Genomic DNA, 10,936 nt, shown 5'->3' with positions numbered 1-10,936 from the left:
ACAGATTAGTAAGAAAGCTGGCATTAAGAACTCGGATGTAAACTTCCACTCAGGGACCGGTTGCAACAAGTAACTGGTGTAAGATCCATGTCCAGACGGTGCCAAATCCTCTGCACAGATGTGTAGACGGCACAGATGGCACAGATGGCACATTAGCCTAGTGGTTAAAGCGTTCGCTCGTCACGCCGAAGACCCGGGTTCGCTTCCCGACACAGTTACAATGTGTGAAGCCCATTCCTGGTGCCCTACCCCCCCGTGATATTGCTGGAACATTGCTAAAAGCGGCGTGAAACTATATTCACTCACCCACGCACTCACTCCAATATTGTCCATGGCAAAGTCACAGGTCAGTACTATCGTGACAGCATCACAGCACTACGCGTAGTGTCATTTGCAGATATAGTTACCACCCATCAGATACATGATCCATTTGCCAAAACCATATAGAGCAGAAGATCTAGCTTGATGATTCCCATATCCCATATTTGTTGCGTAATGTATATATTAATGGCTGGTATGATTATCTACAGGACAAATGACTGTTACGTAAAACAACATTCACTCATCCAATCGGCTAATTTAATCAGCAAGGTTTCATTGCTGGGTTTTCCAGGGGTGCGTTGCAAAGCGCCAATCGCTTTTATGCGATGCACAGCAATTCGCCTCACAACAGTGGCTAACTTTCAGCCGATTGCAAGCGAAACAATCGCTGGCTGAGGTCGCTTCGTTCTCAAACCAAAATGGCGGCTGACTTTGACAGCGGAACAAGAAATTCTTCACTGGATCAACGAGGAAATGAGCAAAGGCAGCTGACACCCCATCATCCTCAGTCAGCTCCACATCTTCAAAGTAGTCATCAATTTCATCAGCTCTTCAACGAGCCTCTTCTATTACAGTAAAGTACGGTTATAACGAACTCAAAGGGACTACTAATTTTAGTTCGTTATAACCGTAGTTCGTTATAAGCATATATATAACATAATTACAGCAAATGGTCGGGACCAAAAAGTAAGTTCGTTATATCCGTCAGTTCGTTATAAGCGTGTTCGTTATAACCGTAGTTTACTGTACATTCTTCATTACGCCAAGGCAACCAAGCGGTAGTTGCTCCGCCATTTTGGAAGAGTGTGCAAGCGCTTCGAACGGTTGCAGACCCCGGATGAGCGATTAATTTGCTTTCTCTCAGCTATTCGTAACTTGCAACGTGCATCAGCTCAGTCAGTGTGGTTATGATAAGAAGGTCATGAAGTTTCCTGCTATGGACATCTGCTGCTGATTGGATAATCCACTCTGTGTCAACGAGACTACCGGGTTTATAGTTTGGTAGCATATCGGTGACACCTCGTAATGCAAATGTCTGCCGCAATTAGTTACGTGCATCAATAACAAGAGAATATAAAACCACAAACTCTAGTCCACATGGTCCGACCACATGTTCAAGAATACCTTCTCAGTTAGGTACCGAGCGCGTAAAAGAGCACACCATGACCTGAAATACTAAAGGTGTTCAACAACGTGCATTTCTATAAGAGGAAATCATATAAATAAGCAGACCAGTTTAGTGTACAAATTACTTGAAATCATGAATATTTATAGAACAGGATGCAGATAGCATCACACACTATAACTGGTAAAATGTGTTGGTTTTTCATCTAAAGCAAACAAGTTGATGCAAGTAATATCGATGTACTTGCCAAGTGGTAAATATATAGAAGCACACACCACCTAAGGTAACTGTGTAGCAGTTGTGATTGCCCTGCAGCCAACACGCCCATGTCACCTGCACTAGTGTTAATTAGTGTTTTGTCCCATGTGTACACTGGCAGTCGATGTTGTGATACTGCTTTGCGATGATTTTTTACCGGGTTCAACACCAGGTGGGTGTAAACATGACATTGAAAAGGTTCATGGTGAATGTAAACGTCCTGGTTCTGAAATGAATATCATCATGAAGAAACCTCAGTTCGTTTATGTATATACACCAGAGGGGTGTGTGTTAAATATTACATTTATCCTCTGAATCCAATGGTATTGTAGATATACAAGTTGTACCTCGGTTTTGAAATGAATTTCATGTGACAACCTATAGATGGGTTGCCTTGTCTGAGGACCGATAAGTGAGGGTATGTTCTGATACTGATTCCTTTGATCAACATAATGAGTTCCACATTGGATACCTGTGTGTTCTTGTTGCTGTTGGTCATTTTCTGTTGTCAAGGCACTGAAGGTAAGTGAGAAAGTGGTTTCATATAAATATCAATTATATGTGTTCTTTTTGGGATTCTTGAGCTCAGATACAGGGCTTACATGATGGCACAATGATGTGTATGTATGTATGTATGTATGTATGTATGTATGTATGTATGTATGTATGTATGTATGTATGTATGTATGTATGTATGTATGTATGTATGTATGTGTGTGTGTGTGTATGTATGTATGTAAGCATGTGTGTGTATGTGTGTATGTGTGTATGTATGTATGTATGTATGTATGTGTATGTGCGTGCGTGCGCGTGCGTGCGTGCGTATGTGTGTTTGTATGTGTGTGTGTATGTTTGTGTGTGTATGTGTGTGTGTGCGTGTGTGTGTTTATGTCTGTCTGTGTAGGTATGTTTTGAGAACGTACGTACATGTTTGATTTAATGTGTGTTCACAGGGTCTCTTGTACTGTCAAGTTCTTCAACGACAGCAACAAAAGGAGATAACTTCACACTGATATGCACCAGCAACACCACGGGTGGAGACGGTTACTCTATACAGTGGAAAAGGAGCGGTAATCTTTTATTCAAGACGACATACCATCCATCACAGTCGTGTGAGATATCTGAAGTCAACCACAGCGTCTACAGGCCCATGTACGAAGGCCGCACCACTGTCAGCTGTGATGTCTTCCAGCACAATGTTACTGTCCTCATAAACCCTTCCTACGACTATAAAACGTTTTGGGTGTGTAACGATACTGTGAGAGGACAAACGAGCAACACCATAACGATCAGTAAGTTATTTTTTTATTCAACATCTGTATCCGTTGTCAATGACATGTGTATTCCCTTACTCACATTTCAGCCACAACCATACATATGCCTTGTATGCAATAGCCACAGAACATATGTGGTTATAATAATTCCATGGTCTGCTTGTCATGATTTATAATTAAGAAATAAAGTTTGCTCTTTTCTCATTTGTAGTGTAATATTGTATAGGTTTGCCCTGACCTGTTATGGTTAAAACCCGAGAACTTGAGTGTGAGTGCTTTGATGTTATAACAGTTCAGGGCAAAACTTTTATTGTATTACACTACACATGAGAAAAGAAAAAAAATTCATTACCTTTCGAAGATGCCGAATGTAAAACTAATAAATTTATTGGAGATGGGTTTGAAATCCAATCTGTAATAAACGTGCCTTAAATCCCCGAACAGGGCCAACTGACGGGCTGTTCCACGGTATAGTTGGCGCCTTTGATCTTTTAGCATAGCATCTTAGAACTGTCAGTTTCATATAAGTCAGCTAAAGCATCCATTCCTCTTTCAGAGCAGCCATCTGTACAACCTAGGACAACGTCGTCTTTTCCACCTAACTCGACTGTTCCAACGACGTCCACGGTTCAACAACAAACCTCTACCGTAGCACCGACTTCCACTGTTCCAACGACCTTCACTGTTCCAACGACCGCAACTGTTCCATCAGCCTCAACCGTAACACCGACTTCCACTGTTCCAACGACTTCCACTGTTCCATCAACCTCCACTGTTCAAACGACCTCCACTGTTACAACGACCTCCACTGTTCGACCAGCCTCAACCGTAACACCGACTGCCACTGTTCCAACGACCTTCACTGTTCCAACGACCCCCACTGTTCGACCAGCCTCAACCGTAACACCGACTGCCACTGTTCCAACGACCTCCACTGTTTCACCAGCCTCCACCGTAACACCCACTTCCACTGTTCCATCTGCGTCAACTGCACCTCAAGCAATAACCACACCATCTTCAACCACCTTAACTGTTTCATCAACATCAAACATCCCTGCTACACCTTTTGCTACAACGTTCTCGACAATTACTACATCCGCAACAACAGTGTCAGCATTCGAAGGTGAGGTGAGGTGAGGTGAAATTGAGTTTAACGTCGCGTCCAAGATTATTGCACTTATATAGCGACGTAGTATCAGCATGTGCGTCTATTTCCTAACTTATAGTAATTGACTTGATGTATGTATGAATGTGTTATTGATATACTTGCGTTTTGGTATCCGAAACTCTCCGTCAGTATCTACCAAATCTGTGGTTCTATCAGGGATGTGGCTGGTAGGCGTACTCCTAATATATCTGTAGCTTAGAGGGTGGCCGGGTACGTCAGGCATGGGGGCAATAGTCTCCGACTTAACAATTAACGTTCCAATTCACACTCTGCTTGACTTCAGAGAAAGAAGTAACTTTTGATACTCATATTTTATATGCGTGCTATGCTCGACCAGGCAGGACCTCGAGTCACTTCAATAGCACTCGTTTCGGTCATTGCTTACTATTTTTATTATTCCGTACATGTCAATCGATAGTCGAGTAACCAATACCCCCAAATTGATATGATTCATTTGTGACATTTTCCGGGTTCTGAGCTTCCAATTGACCTGCTAAAACACAACCAACAACTATCACGTGGCTTCTTATATCGGTTGGTAACTCAACCCTTCCTCGGCTGCTACTGTCACGTACTGGCATCACCGTCATTCACCAGCAGCTTATTTCTGAAACGTTTTGGTTCCTTGTTGTTTTTATTCCATTGATTTGGCAACCCTCACAGAACAGTCCAAAAACGGTGTCAGAATGTTCACACTAATGGTGTAACATTTGTAAGGATTCTTTACCTTCTACCAGCCATTCATTGCAATCCTCAGGAACAAATCCATTTGAAAACGCCCAATAATGACCTGCAAGAAAGAAGGACATGCACTAGTGTCTAGATACTGCCTAGATATTGCCTCGATACTGCCTAGATAATGCCTAGATGCTGCCTAGATACTGTATACTTCCAACAAAGCATGACGTACATAGTGCATCCATCGGTCAAGTTGTTAACGTAAGTAATTAAAGCCACTACTGAAAGCGCAACGTTATGTGGTACGTTTTGCTTAATTCTGCATACGTTTATTGAAACTAGCGTGAAGGTTAAATAACCGAATTGAGGAGCTAGTCACAAGAGTTTATTTGATTTGTTTCATTCAAAACCCAGTGCAGTACTGTTGTCCTGATATACACAGTTACGTTGTCAGTATTTGTTTTTCAGTTCAAAACCTGGGCTTGCAAGGTGTTGTTTACATCGTAGTTGGATCTGCTACGGCCGTACTTGTCATCATCGTCATCGCCGTCGTCGTTGTGTATATCAGAAGGCGACGTCACCCATCTGAAGGTACACATGGATATAGCTACTAAGTCTTATCGCACACTATCAACATGCCTTCTTGAATGGTCAGAGGCACGGGTGGCCCACTCGTCTAAGGCGCCGCGATTCGCTGTGCAGAGTTGCGTCCCTTGGGCACGCCAGAAACCTATGATTGTGGGTTCGAATCCCGGTTCGCCCCGATTATGTTTCTAGGTTTGTCAGCACCATACCCGTGCTCGTGGGTTTCACCGAAGTGGTAAACGTCTTAGACCTGCATCACTTCGGGCTTTCCTCCCACATTAAGCTGACACGCTGTGATATAACTGGAATACTGTTAAAAGCGGCGTTAAACCCAACTCACTCACCCACCCTTGAATGGCCACATTATCTTTCATCTTTTCCTTCAGGTTCCATTGGAGTCACAGACAAGACCGATACATCAAACAGAAAGTAAGAATAGTTTGAAAATGGTTGTTTTAATAGAAATTAATTTCTCAAAAACACTTTATTTTAACTACGGTAGCTGTATCCGTTGCAGTATACACAGGCACATGTAATCAGACTGACTCAATTAATATTAGGGGCGGTCCGGTAGCCTAGTGTTTAAAGCGTTCGCTCGTCACGCGGAAGACCCAGGTTCGATTTCCGACATGGGTACAATGTGTGAAACCCATTTCTGGTGTCCCCGCCGTGATATTGCTGGGATAAACGTACTCACTCACTCACTCACTTATATTAATATTCACACTTCATGCTTTTAGACATAAGGTGGAGAAAGTGGGTGACAAGGAAAACGATGAATCGGGTAAGTGCAACTTTTTGAACCCAATAATGTTTTTGGTTGAAAGACACATGTTTTTAGCCATTATGTATTTTGCAGCTATTTCATTTTACTTATGTGATCCTTTGTATAGAATTTGGATATGCGCCAGTAAAATAATACATCATCTAAGTAATGACTAAATATTGTCATCAGGCTAGTCCTAATTAAGTGAAAATATGTATGCCCTTTAACTATTCAGTCACGTCACAATACGAATTGAAAAGGTTCTTAATGCATATGTATATTTCAGTTATGCAGGACAACGCCTTGTATATCAGCTCGCCAGCAGTGACTACACATGAATTCAACACCAACGGTAACGACAATTCCTTTGAAGTTAAGCATACATCCTGTATCATATAGCTATTGCTTCACGTTATGATGAGGAATGTCCTTTATGATATACATATAGCTATTGCTTCACGTTATTAAGACGACGCGTCCTGTATCATATAGCTATTGTTTCACGTTATTAAAAGGATACATCCTGTATCACATAGATATTGCTTCACGTTATGATGAGGAAATGACTTTTATCATACACATGCAGCTATTGCTTCACGTTATTAAGAGGGTACGTCCTGTATCATATATAGCTATTGCTTCACGTTATTAAGAGGGTACGTCCTGTATCATATATAGCTATTGCTTCACGTTATTAAGAGGGTACGTCCTGTATCATATATAGCTATTGCTTCTCGTTATTAAGAGCGTACGTCCTGTATCATATATAGCTATTGCTTCACGTTATTAAGAGGGTACGTCCTGCATCATATACAGCTATTGCTTCACGTTATTAAGAGGGTACGTCCTGTATCATATATAGCTATTGCTTTACGTTATTAAACTGATACGCCCTGTATCATAAGCCTATTGCTTCACGAGATTTAGAGGATGGATCCTATAACATATGGCTACAGTTTCACGTTATGATGAGGAAATGCCCTTTATCATAAACATATAGCTGTTGCTTAAAATGATACGCCCTGTATGCAAAATGCTATTGCTTCACGTTATTAAAATGATACACACTGTATACAAAATACTATTGCTGCACGTTATTATGAGCAAATGTCATGTATCATAAAATGATGACACGAAAATGATCGCGAAAAGCGTATGCATGTCCTGCTTTATCGCTAGCAGCGTCACGTCAACAATTTGCATAACAAAATAAATGCTTATTTGTTGCTTAATAAATAACAGAATCCGTTTTACGATTCCGACTATATTATAAGTATGTGTCAGCTGTTTCGGCGGACAACCAAGACTGGTTATTCTATAGCATTGACATTTTATATTGATGAATCACTATCAAATATTGATGATACCACGTGTTCGAGAAAGGTTGAGCACATCCTGCCCCTCGTGGCTCCCGTCACAAACACACGCAAAAGCAAGTCATTTGTTCACATGAAAATGAAAACATTTGCAGTAGGAGGGGGTAAAATATCTTGTTCTGAACGAACCACAAACACTGCCTCCTCACCCTCATCCCGCCCCCACCCAAGTTGATCCTCATTATCTCCTTATCATCCAAACCCGTGAAGATTCCGGGGTAGAATAGGTCTTCAGCAACCCATGCTTGCCGTAAAAGGTGACTATGCTTGTCGTAAAAGGCGACTAACGGGATCGGGTGGTCAGGCCCGCTGACTTGGTTGAAGCATGTCATCGATCCCAATTGGGTGGATCGATGCTCATGATATTAATAACTGGATTGTCTGGTCCAGACTCGATTATTTACAGACCGCCATCATATAGCTGGAATACTGCTGAGTGCGGCGTAAAACAACAAACCAACCAGCCTTATCATCCATGTGTATTCAGTGTGAATAGCAATAGTCGGCTCACATGTATGTGGAGCAAACGTGAATGTCAGTAGCTTATATACTTTGACTATTGTTGCAGATATGTATACTGAAGTGCATAAACCGAAAAGGGTTGCAGATAATTACCTCTAGGTCAGCAAGAATAATGAACGTACAGGTAAGGTTTTGTGTAACAATTTGTCAATATCCTATTTAAAACTCCATGCAGATAATAATGTTGTACATGGAAAGTCGTCCTTATGAAACTGATGAAGCTTTTAAGCTTGCATTTGATCTACGTCTTATAGAAACGTTTCTGTCTGGTTTCAGAAGCTGCGGAAATGACAGTAATTCATCTCACAGCATGACGGTAACGAGGAAGAAAGCCTACCACACACACAACTATCGAACACACCGCACTTGATTGCACTTCCTGATTGCGTAAGATAATGTGCCGAATGGAGATGTATCACATTTGAGGCAAAGTGTGGGTCATAAAGGCTGTGTTGCCTTTTGGGTCAGTGGATTCTATTTCGTCGTATAATCGATACTAGTTATTCTCTGGCAATGACGGTTAATATTTACAAGAAAATATCACCGTCATGAATCTATTCATGGGTGTATATATTGCGGAAAAAAATGTCAATTGCACTCTCACAGAGTGACGTTTTGCATTAAACATGTTGCCTTTTATGTTCGCTTCCACTGGTAAATCCCCTGGCGGTAAATGCAATCATTCGCTTTTCTGGAGTCTTTGAATGCTGGTATGTAGATTGTTGAGCGATTTACGTGTTTCTACGATAGAAGTAGCAGGTGTTATATACTCTGTTGTTTACCGACCTTTCCTAAATCCACGTTTATTTTCTTCTTAAATGCTATTCTCCGCATATTTATTTGTCAGCACCAAACCCGTGCTCGTGGGTTTCATCGAAGTGGTAAACGTCTTAGACCTGCATCAATTCGGGCTTTCCGCCCACATTAAGCTGACACGCCGCGATATAACTGGAATACTGTTAAAAGCGGCGTAAAACCCAACTCACTCACTCACTCACAGTATACCTAGGTAAAAAGGTAAATCCCCTGTATGATAGTGGGTCTCTTCGATCAACCGTTGATGTCCTCGGGTTAGGATTGATGATACCTTTCGGTCAGTTTTACAAAACTCTTACAAAACCTACTGTGAATATGTTGAGATACTTGAGACACGTGCCATTGCAAAGAACCTTCATCACTATATTATCAATACCACTTGCCTTGTTAGCTTTGAACACCGCATAACAAACTTCCTCTACGATGATAGGCATGCACATCTGTAGGTCTTCTGTGACAACAGGAAAATGTCTAGTGTTTCCACTGCAGGAGTTACACTTCCACAAATCCGAGTATGATTTTCCCGTTTTCTCATCAAAATACCCTCATCACATTCTGAACAATCGGTTAAAGTTATCGCCATAGAAATATTATTCTTCCGCTCGCAGTCAACTGCAACGTTCCCAATCTGTATTCAGAACTGCCTCATATCAGAATCTCATAAATCCGTCTTCAAGTCTCCCAGCGTTCCCTTCACATGAGCACGTTAAGCTCTCGTACATTGTTTGTCTAGGGGCGGTCGGGTAGCCTAGTGGTTAAAGCGTTCGCTAGTCACGCAGAAGACCCGGGTTCGATTCCTGACATGGGTACAATGTGTGAAGCCCATTTCTGGTGACCCCGCCGTGATATTGCTGGAATATTGCTAAAAGCGGTGTAAAACCATACTCACTCACTCACTCACTCACTCATTGTTTGTCTAGCGATTTCCGTATTTACACTTTTTTGAAATGTGATTTCCGAGCTTCTTTCGTTTTAAACCACTGTTACTCCACAGACCAGAATTCATTCCATACTGAGAGATCGTCTGTCTTCCATTTCATTCTTTACCTTCAGTCGTTTATTACTTCTAGGTGAATGATGTGTGGTTCTTTTTAAAGGCAGCTTATCAGTCATGACACGCAGAACTTCATGAGCAACTCATCATCAGCACTTCAATCCTGGTAGTTGTTGTATTTGAAGTTTCTAGTTTCCGTTTCAACAACTCGGCAGGATTTATACAACAGATCAGCAGGGTGGATGCAACAACATAATAGGGTTTACACAGAGCGGAGGCAACTCTTAAGCAACAGCACAGCAGGGCGTATGCAGCAAATTAGCAGGGTTTATACAACAGCACAGCAGGGCGTATGCAGCAAATTAGCAGGGTTTATACAACAGCAAAGCAGGGCGTGTGTAACAGTTTAACAGGGTTTATACAACAGCAAAGCAGGGCGTGTGTAACAACTTAGCAGGGTTTATACAACAGCATACATAAGCTTAGCAAGGTTCATACAACTGCACAGTAGGTCGGGTGTGTCAGCTGTGGCGCTGTGGCTTGTGAATCGGAAAATTTCGTCGATACCAACGTACGAAGGATCACACGAATAATCGTCTCAACATGCGTGAATCAACTATGACGCATAAAGTTACATAAATTATTTCAAATACTAATTCTGCAGCTTTTCTTGTTTTCCTAAAAATGCGTACTTCAAAAATAAGTTTTATATTTCCAAGGTCTTCTCAATAAAACCAAATAGTAACTGGTCAATGTGCATAAAAGGTAACTAGTTTTACGTTTGTCCAGAGGCATCATCTGTATGCATATTGAACGACCGTTGGCGATGCTAAATACGTAATTCATTTCTTTATTCTTGGCAATTGTCAGACACATTTTTAGAACATGTACATGATAGGTATCTTTGAAGGCTGCAGTACGAATTGGAAACTGATGAAGATGGATATTCTAAAGCCATCAACATTTATAGTTCAAGTTAATACTCACGAAAAGAAAATTACTTGTAAACCAAGGGACGCAACTCTGCACATCGTAATGCGATTCTTAGATGA

General features: G+C 41.4%; 1 protein-coding gene and 1 long non-coding RNA gene across 2 annotated transcripts; both read left to right on the top strand.

The window, feature by feature from the left end:
• The first annotated feature begins 2,855 nt into the window (after positions 1-2,855).
• LOC124144086 (cell wall protein DAN4-like) lies at positions 2,856-5,843 on the top strand. Its single transcript, XM_048390211.1, has 4 exons — positions 2,856-2,997; positions 3,536-4,102; positions 5,294-5,416; positions 5,797-5,843. Exons 1-4 carry the CDS (start codon positions 2,856-2,858, stop codon positions 5,841-5,843), a joined length of 879 nt encoding a protein of 292 aa, XP_048246168.1.
• Positions 5,844-6,150: 307 nt separating this feature from the next.
• On the top strand, positions 6,151-8,713 carry LOC125377287. Its single transcript, XR_007219503.1, has 4 exons — positions 6,151-6,194; positions 6,463-6,528; positions 8,121-8,198; positions 8,351-8,713. It is a non-coding gene; the product is annotated as an uncharacterized LOC125377287 (long non-coding RNA).
• Positions 8,714-10,936: the final 2,223 nt, after the last annotated feature.

This window comes from Haliotis rufescens, unplaced genomic scaffold (assembly GCF_023055435.1).
Source record: "Haliotis rufescens isolate VD_foot unplaced genomic scaffold, xgHalRufe1.0.p SCAF_87, whole genome shotgun sequence".
In the NCBI taxonomy this organism is placed as follows: Eukaryota; Metazoa; Mollusca; class Gastropoda; order Lepetellida; family Haliotidae; genus Haliotis; species Haliotis rufescens.
This window is presented reverse-complemented; position numbering and strand designations above follow the sequence as displayed.